At 38.3% G+C, this 14,931-nt stretch overlaps 1 protein-coding gene across 8 annotated transcripts in view; it reads left to right on the forward strand.

Moving 5' to 3' along the window:
- EPB41L5 (erythrocyte membrane protein band 4.1 like 5) overlaps positions 1-14,931 on the forward strand; it is a 465,429-nt gene that overhangs the window by 15,211 nt on the left and 435,287 nt on the right. For all 8 annotated transcript variants that reach the window (XR_009745529.1, XR_009745666.1, XM_061465359.1 and 5 more), the window contains exons 4-14: positions 2,982-3,024; positions 4,107-4,185; positions 6,049-6,093; positions 6,420-6,472; positions 9,151-9,271; positions 9,671-9,758; positions 10,381-10,469; positions 11,608-11,677; positions 12,041-12,210; positions 13,332-13,438; positions 14,118-14,145. Coding sequence is in view for 6 of the 8 variants with exons in the window: in XM_061465359.1 (XP_061321343.1) it covers positions 2,982-3,024; positions 4,107-4,185; positions 6,049-6,093; positions 6,420-6,472; positions 9,151-9,271; positions 9,671-9,758; positions 10,381-10,469; positions 11,608-11,677; positions 12,041-12,210; positions 13,332-13,438; positions 14,118-14,145 (893 nt within the window). In the remaining 2 variants the exon portion in view is untranslated. The remainder of the gene's footprint in view (positions 1-2,981; positions 3,025-4,106; positions 4,186-6,048; positions 6,094-6,419; positions 6,473-9,150; positions 9,272-9,670; positions 9,759-10,380; positions 10,470-11,607; positions 11,678-12,040; positions 12,211-13,331; positions 13,439-14,117; positions 14,146-14,931) is intronic.

Genomic DNA, 14,931 nt, shown 5'->3' on the forward strand with positions numbered 1-14,931 from the left:
ACAAATGAGTTTTCAACAGACTAATTTTGAACAACTGAAGGAGAGCTTTGTTTCCTTCTCTTGAGCTGCTGAAGTGATTCGTAGTTAGGTGTTTGAGTTTATGATGTACTGGGGAGTGTGGGAACCAAAGTATAATACAAACTCTTCCTGACATTTTGGAATTCAGAATTCAAATACTAGCTTCTTTAGAGCAGTTCTTGAAACAGTTGGTGGATTGGAAAACTTGTTTTCGTATATTTTCTGTGTTCATTGCTAGTCTGATGGTTAGGAATAGATCTCCCCCAGCACCTCCCACAAGTAAGAAGCAGGAGGTGGCAGAAGGAGTTCCTTGCAAAACTGTCCACTATATAACAGACTTGATCTAGCAGACAAGGGAACAGGCTGTTGTTACTTGGAGTAACTTCATTTCAGGCTGACAGTGAACAGTGCACCATGTCCAATAACACAAAAGATGAAGTTTTTTATTAACTTCTTGGGCTGTTTGGCTTTTTTTTTTAGCAGTGCTAGAGATATGTTTCTGGTAAGGATTTAACAGGTGGTAAATTTCTAATTCTAATGTACAGGTTGCAAGAATCAAATACTTGCTCTTCCTAATGGAACTGCACAACACATTGGTTTGTTACTGTGGCAGTTTAATCTAACATAGTGCTTAATGCTGAAAATTATTTGTATAGCGTTGCACTAAGTATGCACTGATTCATTGCATAAAGTATGGGAGCAGTTTTAACCTCCCTGTCTTACTAAAAAGAACAGTTTACCCTACCTTCTTGAAATGTTGCTGGGTTTTTGGAGGGGGAGGGTGTTGTGGTTTGAGGTTTTCTGGTGGTTGTTTTGTTTGTTTTTAATTTCTGAAGCAGCAAACTTCTTGTAAGGACTTCCAGTACTCTCTGCAGTTTGTTGTTCATACTGCTTTTTGTTTAGCAAACTTTATCTCTGGATTTCAGCAGTAGACTCTGCTGAGCAAACTCATCAAAACATAAGCTTTTTGCCAGGTCCACTTGAATTCCATGTTAATCACTTGAAATAAATCTTAAATTTCCTGACGTCTGTGTGTGTCCATGCAGTGTTGGTTTGGTGGTGGTTGGTTTGGGTTTTTTTTTGTTGTTCTCCGCATTCCACCTCCCCGCCCCCTCCTACCCCCCCATTTAAAAGCAGCTCTGCTTCCCTTCTTCCCCACACACCCTTATCATTCAAACAGCGCTCCTGTAGGCAGCTGTGGTAAGAGCCAAGCAAAGTAAACGCTGTCAGTGCCTGTCGCGGGCCTCTCAGTTGCCTTCCCATGGAATGTGGAGGAGATGAGAGAAAACAGGAGGGAGGGAGATGAAAGAGACATGCACAGCCAGTCCTGGAGTCTAGAAATGGCTCTCTTTGCCATTGCTATATATAAATCACCTGCAAGCCTGCAAGTGAATTGTTTTGTATATTTTCATAGTAGAGGAAGGAGTAAGTAAATAGTCTTTTATAGCAAGCGAGTTTATGGAATAGGAAGAGAGGTTATTTTATTTTCCTAAAGAAACAGCAACAAAAAATGCTCAACTCATATTCACTGGTAGTATAAGCAAAGCTGGTGTAAATGTGCTTCATTCTGCCTTAAGCTTCCTGCTTTGTTTTAAATACGTATTAGGTATGTTTCAACTAGCTTTCTGCAGCTACTTTGTTTTAACAGGTAATGAGAGCTTTCTCAGCTGGGTGCACAGCAGCAGTAGATGGTTCAATAGTTCTGATCTGCAGCTAATATATCAATCACTACATACCCTGGGTGTAGTACAGACTGACTTAACACTCTGCAGAAGGCAGGGCTGCTCTGAAGACAGGAATGTTTGCACTTGGCATTGCAACCTGAAAATACCGGTTCTTTCTCATAACCCTGTTGCTTTTCTGTCGTCCATGGGGCCCACTGTGGATTTCATGGCACATAGTCTAACCAAAGTAGTGTTGCTAAGTAATAATTCATCTGTATTAATTGCAAAGTGACATTTGGGATTGATCAAGTGAGGTTGTTTTACCTGGGAATTGTGAACCATGCAGGACATGATAGATAGCTTGGTCTGGCTGTCGAGTCAATGCAGTTTATATTGAATATGGTGCTATGTTTACCGTTTAACTGAGTCATCTCTTTTGGAGGAGGGAGCTGTTCACTGTGCACAGCACTTAGCTAGCAGTAGAGACCTACTTCCATGTGTTAACTTTCCAGCTTTGTCTTTCATTTCTGGCATAAACTCTTCAGCAGTGGGAGTATATGCAGTTATTTTGTGGAACATATATGTGTATCTGTTTCTCTCCATCTGCCATCAGTAGCTTAATTTTCACATGCTGTTGTATGCAATATAAGTGAAACTATTATTTTGGCTTCATGTCTAGTATATAGCTTATAATTACTATTATTCGGTGAGGCAGTAATGTCCTCCCATGTGACAGTTGTTAAAATGTCACCTGTAAATAGATTCTGGAGAATTAGGTATAGCTGACCCTTATTCTGGGACATAGACAGCTTTGCTGTTACTAGACTGAAGTCATCTAAAGAAAATGCCTGAAAGCCAGCAATATTTATTTTGACTCTCCCCTTCCACCCCAAGTAAACATCACAAGCAACTAAGTGCCAGTCTGCAGCTATGGTTTATGCCTCTCTGGCACATTGTCACTGGCTGACCTAGTAACGTGTGAATTAAGTGTTTGTTTAGACAGCATAAAAATTTTAGTAATTAAAGTGGTTTGTCGTAACTTTTTTAAAGTACATAATGCTTTCTTGAAGATTGGCTTTAAACAGGATGTCTCTGTTCAAAACTGACATTTTGCATTAAAAACTGAGTGAAAGGATCATGCTGAGAGAGCTGTGAAAGATTTTTATTAGATTGTTTTAATGAACTACTTGTTATTCCAAGATGGTCTTCACTAACACATAGTTTGTTGGTTTTTCATGTTTTTGTTCTTTCTGTGAGATTTCTTTATTGATAATTCAGTGAAAGTAATTTATTTTTCAGCACTGGTTGGACAACACAAAAAGCATTAAAAAGCAAGTAAAAAGTAAGTGTTCTTTCCATTTTCTCCTGGGATCTCATATTGAAAATACAGGAGGGAAAGAGAGTTGAAATGGGTGGTGAAGAGCAGTGTTCTGTAAGGGGTGACAAGACCCAGGAACAAAAACCCAGCATGGTGCTGCTGATTGTTTAATGACCTCTTCCCTCTGTAGCTCATATTACATTAGTCTAATGTCCTTAATTAAACATGGTATAGGCTTATTAATTGCAATTTAGATGGGGACAAGGCAGCTGAAGATATTTTAGTATTACCGATCATTATCCTGACTATAGGAAAACTTGTCTTGGAGCCTCCATCCTCTGAGGCAGTCCTGAACGTCTGAGTCTGTGTTTGGTCCACCAAGTCCTTACCTGCTGCACAAGGGTTTATAGTATGGCCTGGTTTCAGTGGTGCATGCTTGGGTAAGCTGTGGCATCAGCTTCCTTGCTCTGCGCTGTGCGAAGTCTTCAGGGATTTGTGGTGCTGTGTTAATGCAACAGAGATTTTGGAAGCACCAAGAGAGAGAGAAAATTCCTCCTGTCAAATGCAAGAATCAGCAGAGCGCTGCACATTTTTAAAGAATCGTTAATCCGTCCTTTTGCTGAATTAACTCTTTGGTTTCCTGAAGAGGTGATTGTTCCACAGAAGGGTCTGTTAAATATGTGCCTGAACTTCTCTGGAATAAAGGGGCCTGAGTTAACAGAAATGGGTATTTCCCAGGCTGGGAAGGTGTAACAGAGACAAAGAGTGTGCCTAGGGGTTTGGTCTTCAGACCAAATGGCAGAGTTAAGATGCTCAGCTTTCTTGGTGGTGGATAGAGTCCTTAAATATAGGAATTAACCTAGTCTTTGTGTGATTTTGGCAGGACAAATAGACTTAATGTTGGATTGACTTCTAACATATCAAACTATTTTGTGTGTATATTTAAGAGTCCTTTCACCCTGATGTTTTTCATGCATTCCCCTGTCACAAATGAATTCCTGCCTTAAGACATTGTGGTAGGACAGAGCCAATTTCAGTCAAGTTTTGTGATGTGATTTCATGTATTAAAAAAAAAAAAAGAATGTTGAATGAATTCTACTTTGCAGTTGGCCCACCGTATTGTCTGCATTTTCGTGTGAAGTTTTACTCATCAGAGCCCAACAATCTACGTGAAGAGCTAACAAGGTAAGAAGAATTTTACGTGAGAGAGGGGTACCCAGGAAAGGCCAGTAAAATGTTTTTGTGGTATTTATCTAAACAGTTGTGTGATGTTTTGAAGAATTCCTTAGAGCTGCTTGCTTATTTGTTTTTTTTTGTAAATGCTTCTAATCTAGTTCTCATGAAATAAACGAACTGTAATACAAAGAGATCTATATATTTACTATATTGATGCACCATTTTCCATTAGGCAATTCTGGCAACTAATCTAAGTAGTTTATACACAGTGGACAGAGATTTTCACTGAAGAGAACAGACATCATTCCTCTTTCTTTATTATTCTTAAATTGCATTTAATTTCAACTGTGTGTAGTCATCCTGTCTCTTTAGACAGAAAGATATCAAATTGCAAGTTAGAGTTTATCTTTGGCAAAAGTTCTCTTTGAAGTTTCACTTTGCCACTATGAAACATTTCATTCATCTTGAGTTCTGCCAGTCAGACCTTGCTACACAGGCTTTAGCAGGGCAGACCTGAAACCTGAGGGCTTTTAAAGCCTGTTTGCCTGCTTAGCTAATCATCCAGAATAGGAAAACAGCAAGTCTTTCTTCTGTCTCGAGGACATTTTATGCCCTAAAGAAGCAGCGGGAAGGGGAGCTCTGCCATGGTTATGTGTATCACTAGCAGGGGCTTTCTGAGGGTTCTACCTTCTCTTGGTGCAGCTGGGGCTACTTTTCAGTTTCCACAGGTGCAGCTTGCTAATGTTTTCTGCCCGCTTTCCATCAGATGCCACCAGTCAGAGGTCATGTAACACAGCCTCAGCATGGGAAGTATGCTTGAATTGTTTTGCAAGTGTTATGTGGCTGATAAGCACAGACTGGACACACGCACTATACACTGGAGGCCTGTGCTCATTCTTTTGGTATCTAGGGTCAGCACCAAACAAATTTATTCCTCACATATGGGCCAGAGTACAAATGACTTTGGATAATGTTTGGTTTAGCAAAGTATTTGTGGATTTCCAAGGGACCTGTAGGAAAATGGCTTTCATCTGTTTTGTGTCTATGTATGTGAGTACAAGTACCCATAGGCACATGTTAAAACAGAAGCATCATCTTTGGTTTTGTGTGGATGGCTTCTGTTCAGTTATAGTAGAATTCAAACTGGATACCATTGCGGAGCCTGGTGTTTAGTTGATGGGACAACTGCTTGTCTTGGCAAAGGAAAGCTGTGTACCAAGGTGGCTCAAGAGAGCTACTCTTTGTGGGTATTGGATAGGAAGGATTGGTGTTGCACACCAAAGGGATATTTGTATTCAATATTTGCCCAATTTCTAAGTAAGAAGAGTGCTGAATAAGCAAGGCAGTGAAGAAAAGCTGGCTCCGAAGAGTGAAACGTTTGAAAAGGCTGTTCTGTTGTTTTGGTTTGGGGTTTTTTTGTTGCTTTGCAGTCAGCTGAAAGGGTTAGATTTTAACTAAGCAATCCATATTAGGAACATTTATTTTTGAGATACTTTAAAATATTTATTCTCTTACAAGATCTGTATAGCTATGAATAATGAAGAAAATGTGGAAGATTTAAGTTGTTCTTTGCCCTAGTAGGATCAGGAGAGGGAAAAAGAAGATGAGTATTCTCTTTCTTCTTCCATGAAGCACTGTAGGTTAGCTTGTGACAACTTTTAGTTTTGGGTTTACTTCATTTGAAATGTGTGCAAATCATACAAACCCAACTGATAAAGCCTTAAAAGATCACAGTGCAGTTTCTTTAGTCTTGAAAGCCCATGTAAAGAGTAGAAAACGTTTTTATTTGTCAGGCTCTAACTTCCTCCTGTAAGCTGAGTCACACATTAGAAGTATTAATCAATGACATTTATTTCTTATTTAATCCTACAGGTATTTATTTGTTCTGCAGCTGAAACTGGATATTCTTAGTGGAAAGTAAGTATTACTGATAAACAGCCTTTTAAACAGTTACAGTATGTTTAGCATAGGATTTATTACACTTACATTTGGATAATTAATAAGTTTTGCTAAGTAATGTAATGTGGGGCTTTTTCTCTAAGATATGAGTTTTCTATGCGTGACTAGCAGCAGAGGAATGCTTAAATAATGTAGTGCTTCTCTCTTGTTAATTTGCTGAAAATCTACTAATCCTTTTTTCATTTTCTTATCCCAAACTGTTGCAGTTTCTCACTGTTGGGTGTATGAATTGTCTGCTAAGTAGTGTCAGCTAAGGGTTTAACAATGCACTTGTCTTACAACAGATTGGAATGTCCTTTTGACACAGCCGTCCAGCTGGCAGCTTATAACATGCAAGGTCAGTAGGTACAAGTGGGGAAGGATGAAGTTGTATGAACAGCTTTGTGTGTAGACTATTACTTTTAGTCTGTCCTTGTTGTATGCAGAAAATAAGTTTTGTGCAGCTGCTAGCGATCCAGTGTGAAACAGCTCTTTTTGATTGTAATTTTGTTGTGAGCATGTATAGAAAATTAGTCAGTTCCCTAGGAAATGTAGCAAAGAGGTTCTGAACAGAAACAGCTTTGTCCTAAACTTGTTTTCTCAGGTGCGTGTGTGCAAACCTGTCCACTTTCACATATGAGATACGAGTTTTGCAGCCTTTGTGAATTGCTTTGAGGTAGTAACATAGTTCACTATTTTTCATTGTAGTTTTTGCCATGTGCTTTATTTGTTGTACAAACTGGGTACAAAATTACTTTGGTTCTGCACTCCATTGAAAAATCTTGCATACAAAATCCATCAGCTTTTGACTGCAGCTTATTTGTAGAAACATGTAGAAAACAGTGCGTGATGTCTCAAGCTGGTACTTGAGCATTTATGGCTGAACTGCACTTGCTAGTATTTCAGTTCCCTCTTCTGTCAAGAGGTGACATGCTGTCATTTCTCAGCTGTACAGCACTGTGCTTCAGCCCTCTGAGACTCTTATGAATGAATTGTCTTTAACTTTTGATTCCAGCTGAGACTCCAGCATCCATGGCTTCTCTGAGAACTATGGTCTGACCTTCAATTGCTTGTATAGGTTGTACATCACTGATCTTTATGGATGATGTCTGCTGTTCGTTGGATGAGGGTGTGATCTTAGCAAATATGAACTTTTCTGTTGTTTCAAGCAGGGGAATACACAAAAGAAAGTGAAGTTTTAGAAATGTCTGCTAGAGCAGGCATTTAGGTCCTTGGAGGATACAGTTAAATGGCCTTATTCAACCCAGTTTAAATCTACAAAAAAAAAATCCCAGAACCTCAGCTGTAAAGTCCTCTTTGATGAAGAGAGAAATTTTAGATGTGCCGTGCGTTTGTGCTGCACAAATTCTCTACGCAACATTCATCTTATAGACCAGTACACTGTTGTACTTACTTTTTGCAGGGCTTAGGTAACATGACTAAGTCACTGAAATTCTTTCTTGTACAGATGTTTTCCAAAACAGATTTTGTTCTTCCGGCAGGGCCTACTAATGGCTTTTATCATGTGTAGGTATAGAAAGCTGGGATTAAACTGTAAAGGTACCTGCCTTTTTAACCCACTTTTTTGTGTGGAAGGAAAACAGTTAGACTACATTCCATAGTTTAAAGTATTAGCATTGTTAGAGCCTTAAGGTACAGGTTCAGTGAATAACTTTTGGAAAAAACAAGGTGATCTAATTATGTCATATATCCATTGCTTTTTGTGCTGGTCTTTTCTTTCCTCTCTCCACAGTCCTTGTAGCAAGGCTTTAATCTTACTGCCTGACAGCTGTGTACTTTTATTTAAATCAGCTGGAACCTAAGCTGGCTTTGACAGCATTCCTTTCAACAGAGGCAGGCGCTTTAGTGGGAGTAAATTACTGTAGAACTACAGACTTCCTCAGTCAGCATTTAAAAAAAAAAAGGGGGGGGGGGGATAAAAAGGCTCTTATTATGCTGCAGTGTTCAGAAATCCAAGAAGGGGGTTTTTAGAATTTGTATGTAGTTTCTGCACATATGGATACTGTATGTGTGTATTTGACTTTGCCATGTCATCCCAAAGATGTCACTTGGTTTTTTTTCCTACACAAACATTGGTAGGTTTTTTTTTCAAGCATAACAATTATTGGCCTGTATCAGACACCAAGGACTGAGTTATAGAATTATTCCTAAATTTTTGGACATGAGCTGAACATTAAGAAACTGCTTGAAATTAATGAGAGGAGCAAATGCTTTAGTGATTCTGAAAATCAGGGCATTTTTATAAAGGTTTCTAACTGTGATTTTCAGCATTTTAGGCATACATCAATCTTCAGAAGCTGGACCCCCCCTGTGGAAGGGGGTTGTGCTTTTGATGTGGCAAACCCGTTGAATAGTATGTTCTGTATGCTCTCTAAATAGCATCTCATATTGCCCCTATTGAGCATGCAGCAGTGGACTGGATGAGCCATTTGACTGACCCAGTAGGGCATTTATTATGTTCTTAGATGAAAAGGAGAGCAACAAATAACAGCTGCAGGATTGTTCCCTGACACAGAGTAATTATATCAAGATGGGGGAAGTTATAAAACCAGAAACTGATTTTTAGAATGGTTTTATGAAGAGTCAGAACTGGTTTTGGGGTTTGCAGCTCTCAAGAGATTCTGTTTTAATAATTTAAGGCAAAATTCTGTTTTAACTTAAGTCTGTTTTAACCTGTCATCTCAATAAAGATATAAGTGATAAAACATTGAAAACTTTCTGCAAGAAAGAAAAGAGATGAGTTTCAAGGATGTTGACAGCTTCCTTGGAAGTTTGTTAAGGAATGCGTCAATAGCACTTTGTAAAAATTAATGCAAAGCTTTTGTGCAGACAACACAACTACTTGTTCAGTGTTAATAATTTTGCTGTTAAAAAAGGTAGTGCTTCAAATAATTGGGAGGACTGGAGGTTGAGAAACAACACAAAAAGAAATTTAATATATTAGATTAACTAGAAAAGTATGCAAAAGTTCCTGTGTCATTGTGAACGCTGCTTGACAATGCTGTTCTTCTGTAGCTGAACTTGGAGACTATGATCCTGCTGAACATGTGCCTGAACTGGTGTCTGAGTTCAGGTTTGTTCCCACCCAGACTGAAGAGATGGAACTAGCCATTTTTGAGAAGTGGAAGGAATGCAGGTACTAGATCTTCCAGTGCATGCTAACCAGCTATTAGCACTGATTTTTCTGTGAGAGAATGTATTAAGATGCTGCTGGTGCTTCTTTGGTCCTGTTCAGAAATGTAATTCTAATATGGTTCTGTCATATTTTGTAAGAGGATGTAATGTGCAACATTGAAGTTTTTCAAAGGTCTAAGTTAAATGATGAGATACAGATTCTTGAAATGTAATAATTTTTTAGCAATGGTTTCAGATTAAAACTTACAAAAGTGACATTGATGTTCAAAGCAAACAAGTGTCAGCAGCATTGGGGTTTTTCACAAACTTGCAGGAAGTTCTTTTCCTCTTTCTTATATACCGGGTTTTGCTTTCTGTGCTTTGTCAGGCATCTTACCTAACAGCAAAACGTTTATTTCAGGGGTCAAACACCAGCACAGGCTGAAACTAACTACTTAAACAAAGCTAAGTGGCTGGAAATGTATGGTGTAGACATGCACATAGTCAAGGTATGTTTAACCACAGCATGGTGACCTTTGGTAATGATAACGTTAGCTTTGTTGTGCATTTCAACACTGGGTTTGCTTGGAGGTGTGGGGTGGAATATTGTCCTCGTCTAAGCTGTGTAACAGGTGATCTGGCTTTGCATCAGCTTTCCACTTTACAGTATACTTTTTAGAAGGTATAACTTTAGAGTAAGCATATCTGCTCTGTGTTAAATACGTGATTGGTGTGGCAATATGGACTGCAGTTTGTATTTAGACTAAAAGCTATGTGAAAATCATAGTAGTTAAGTTAAAACTGGCTGGGGTCTAGTCAGCTACAAATGAAGAACTACAAGTGAAAATAGATCTCCTGTGGAGAAGGAAGTGCAGAGAACCACACAAGAGGTCCCTATTACACAAACAAATCAAGAAACTTTAATTTTCAATTTTAGTCAGCCTTATTGAGGATTTGCAGATTAGAAAAATCCATTGCATAAGGTCATTGAAACACAAGAGTTTTGTTGTATAAAATAAGCAGGTATATGTTTAATTGTGACAGTGGGCAAATAAGCTACATTACACTGGAGTAACTTGGATAAAGGGCTAACCATCAAAATGAACATAATCTTTATTTTGTGGCAATTAGGCAAGAGATGGCAATGATTACAGCCTGGGATTAACACCTACAGGAGTTCTTGTCTTTGAAGGAGACACAAAGATTGGTTTGTTTTTCTGGTAAGCTCTCTGATTGTACATTAAGATACATTTTAAATTTTTACTCTTTTGCTTCATTTGCACTAGCCTTACTATTGAAAAGGAGGCAGAAGCAATAGTGCTAGTGCAGGTTTTATATATAATGTCATCTGGGCAGCTTTTTCAGTAAGAAAATGTCTCTGTGCCTAGTAAAGGGCAGAAACATCTCTTTCTGCCCATCAGTAAGGACTAATCAAGAACAAATAAACCCAAACCCAGATCTATATACATCTAGTCATGGGATATAGAAGTTCCTCTGGTTTTTATGAACATGTGCTTCTTTATCTGTCAAGTACCTGAATAACACCCCACAGTTTCTCATAAGCATTGTGATGAAATTTTGTAGGGCTTTATATTGCATAAAGCACAAGGTGAAGAACCTAGCTAGCATATTTTGGACTGGATATACAGTAATTCATGGATTTAAGTGCTTTATTATCTTCATTCCCATCCAGTCTTTCAAAACTGTATACAAAGAGTTAAGGAGGCAGATGATGAGGTAAAATTTCATCATAGATCTATTCATTTTGGGTTAACCCAGTCCAATTTTGTAAATGGCAGAACAACACTCACTTTTTAGCAGAAATATTATCTGTGTGTCTTGTTCCTCCACCATCATTTCTAGGTATTTTTTTTTTTGGTGAGCAGGGAGGGGAAGAAATGGTTGCAGTTTTGTGTCATGTCATGCTTGCATTGTTTTGGCTGGGATTTTGTGAAACAGAGTCATCATAGGAATTGATCCGTGCTATATTATACAATGATTTTTATTTCTGTAATAAAGTAATGTTATTTTGGTCTGCCTTTGTGTCTTTCTGAGTTCAGTTTTGTGGGCTTGTGGAAGAGTAGGCAAGCAGGAGCATTTGGGTGCAGTTTGATTTCAGTTCAGATTACCTTTTTAGAAGTTGCTGACTTCTTATGAAACTTTCTAATTAAATTTTAAATTTTGAAGTGCTACATTGGTATCCACAGTATAATGAAACACTACTTCATGAACTTAAAACATCCATAAAACCAGAAAAAGAAAATCTGGTAGAAATACTTGGATCAGCACATTGAATGTACCTCTCAGTGAGTTACTAAGATAGTTTGATGTAACCTGCTTTTTCTGTTCATCTTGCAGGCCAAAGATAACAAGGCTTGATTTTAAGAAGAACAAACTCACTCTAGTAGTTGTTGAAGATGATGAACAGGTAGCTAACTATCTGCTTAGTTACATCTCAGTCTTAATTATACAGGACTAGTTTACATCCTCCTGGTCTCCTTTAAGTTTTGAGAATTAACAAGACTTTTCGTTGTGACTTGGGAAGAGGAGGGGAATGAAGGGACTTAAGTATAAAATAAATAGGCTTAATTACTTTTATTCTCACCCTGTTTTTAAAAGGGGAATACCTTGTGAAACTAGTGTAGACCAGATAATTGGAAACAGTGTGCATTGTGCAAGAAAGTTTACAAAAGGGCTGTGTACCACATTTAGGGGAATGAATTTAGGTTCATACTTGCTTTGACTTATTCAAGCCCCTTGTAAATTGTCAGTGTGCTTTGTGTGCTTTAAGGGAAAGGAGCAGGAGCACACTTTTGTCTTTAGACTGGATCATCCCAAAGCCTGCAAACACTTGTGGAAATGTGCAGTGGAACATCATGCCTTCTTCCGGCTCCGAGGTCCTGTCCAAAAAAGCTCAAGTCGATCAGGTTTCATTCGATTAGGATCCCGGTTCAGATACAGGTCAGTATCAGTTAGCATGCACCTTCTGTCATTTCTTGCTTTTCTGGGATATTATGTGTGGAAACACGAGAGAATCTGGTATTCATTCACCTAGGACACAGAGATCAGTGAAACTTGCAAACTGAGTGAGTTGCATTATTAGTTTTATTAAAAGTATGGATTTTCCCCCTGCGTTTTTCTGATGTGTCTTCAGGTGATTCTGGTCTGTGCAGTAGGAAACCAAAGGTTTCTCAAGGTTTGTGTTCTTTACATAGCATCTGTAGTATGTTGTGGTTTATAGGTCACTTCATCTTGAAAGTCCACCCTTTTAAAAACTATAGAGGGATTGATGATTGACTTAACCAGCTGGGGATATCTCAAGTCTTTTGACTCCTGAGTTTCCTGTCTGTGTGATGGTAGTGCTTCAGAAGCCTAAGATAAAGCCAGTGCACGGACAGACTTCTCAATGGTTTGTAATCCCAGACCTGTCTGCAGGATACTATGTGTTGCCCCACCAGAGTTGGTGAGAACGTATGGAAGGGAGTGAGGTGTGACCCTAGGCAGTACACACGTACTTTGCTTCCATTTCCAGCAGCTGTAGCAATACGTCAAGTCTGCTTCAGGAAGGATCGATGGTACCAAAGAGCCAGCAAAACAGGAGGCTCCTACTGCCTTGGGGCAAACTCTAGCCAAATTTGGGGAAAAAAGACTTGCCTGGGAACAAGAGGATCTAAATGCTGGAATTTAGTCCTATTATCATTTTTCTTTATAGCCTTTGGCAACATACCTTTAGCTTTACTGTCCTAGAATTTTTAACTTCACCCAAACTGCAGGCACTTTGACAACAGGAATATGTGAAGGACAAATGTGTTTTTTCAGCAATTTAGTGTTTTAAGGAGTCATTGCTTCAGCCTTCTGTCTTGGAAAATTGGGGTAAAGATTAGGATGTGTGTGGAACGCCTTCCCTTTTTTGTGAAAAGCCTTCTGAGTTGTTAAGATTGGTATTCTGAGTGAAACTGAGATCAGTTATTAAGCTCTGAATTTAAAATAAAATGTGATGTTTTGATGAGCAGTGTCTATGTTCTGTCATTAAAAGCAAGCCATTTATCTTACTGGTTTATATTTTTACATGGCACTGTTAGTGGGAAAACAGAGTATCAAACGACCAAGACCAATAAGGCCAGGAGATCAGCATCCTTTGAAAGAAGGCCCAGCAAGAGATACTCAAGACGAACACTGCAAATGAAAGGTAAAAGACCTTCTTTTCTGGGAAGTATAATACACTGTGAGAATAAAGTAATAGTATCCTTCAAAGGTTGTGTGTAGGGATTCTTCTGTAGCTGGTTGCCCTTGAGTTTTCAAAATGAGGTTTTCTTTGACTTATCTGGGAGATCACATGTATTTATCAGAAAAAGCTTTTGTCCAGAGCATGTCATCCTAGCTTGTAAAGCACCCAGTAACATTGCGCAGTAGGCCTCTGTACAAAGATGGAAAACGTGGGTCCAGAGACCAGCAGTATATTAATGATAATATTTGAAATTTATTAATCAAGTTTGAAATTTTTCAAAGGGGTTTTGTCACTGTAGGAGTTGCACTCTTTCACAACTTTACAGCATGTGATACCTTGTCTCTTACTCCCAATTGCGTAGATCAAGCGTGACCTCCGTGCATGCTTTCAGATATTTCCTTTTAGATCCAACTCTTTGGTTTGCTGTTCAGATTTTTTTATTCTCTTTTTCCAATGTACAATTTGGATTTTACACATTGTACATGGGATACAGGCAACTTAGCTCTTTGTTGCCTATTTTTAGGCAGTGCTAGATTTTATTTATAATGTATAATATATTAGATATTTGGAATTTATATATAATATCAATATTTAACAGAACCTAATTATATATTTTAATTAGCGCTTTCTATTTTTGCAGCACATGCTGCTAAACTGGAAGAAACAAGGTAAGATGCATTCCAATACTTAAATTTCTCTTTGATGTTTGCCACCTGTACTTAAGCACATGTCTGCAGGAGGAAATTATAATATTAGTTACATGCAGAGAGCATTAACCTCTTAACCATGGTTTTGCTGTGGATTTTTTGTTTGCTTTATGCAAAGCCTCTGGTTTAAAGCCTCCTGTGTTGCTGTCACATAGAAGATTTTGCCAGACTTGCTTACTAGCAGGAAAAGAGGTTTTATGACTAGCTATGATTCTGGCTGTTTATGAGCTATAGTTCTGTGTGCTGCCATATAAAGAGATTGGGTAAAAGCGTGTGAGGGTGTCTTCTTTCCAGAATCTGCCTACTCTGGCTGTGTGACTGAAATACTTAATCAAGTGAAGGTCAGAGACGGGGAAAATACAGTAAAATAAATATTGGAAATATAGCAATGATTTTCTGTTCTGTACTATGCATGCATTTATTTTTACATACTGAAGCGTTTTTTATATATTTATCCTAAATTTATTCAGAATCAATATTAAGAGGGAGGCCTTTTGGTTCTTTATTTCTGTACCTAAATTTTGCATGCGTAGGTTCATACTTGCTGTTGCAATGTAAAATACTCATGTGAATCTGAATCATACAGTTTTCAAACTCTTCTCTGAAGGAGGACAGGAAACTATGCTCTAATTAATTACCTGGTAGTAAAGGAACTAGGTCACTCAGTTATGGTTCTGTCCTTTGCCCTTGTAATCTGTGAACACTGCAGTGATCAAATGCAACCAAATTGTTTTTTAAAAGTAGGTA

This window comes from Pezoporus flaviventris, unplaced genomic scaffold, assembly GCF_033815535.1.
Source record: "Pezoporus flaviventris isolate CSIRO_AGI_PZ_B2104156 unplaced genomic scaffold, CSIRO_AGI_Pfla_v1 ptg000001l, whole genome shotgun sequence".
In the NCBI taxonomy this organism is placed as follows: domain Eukaryota; kingdom Metazoa; phylum Chordata; class Aves; order Psittaciformes; family Psittacidae; genus Pezoporus; species Pezoporus flaviventris.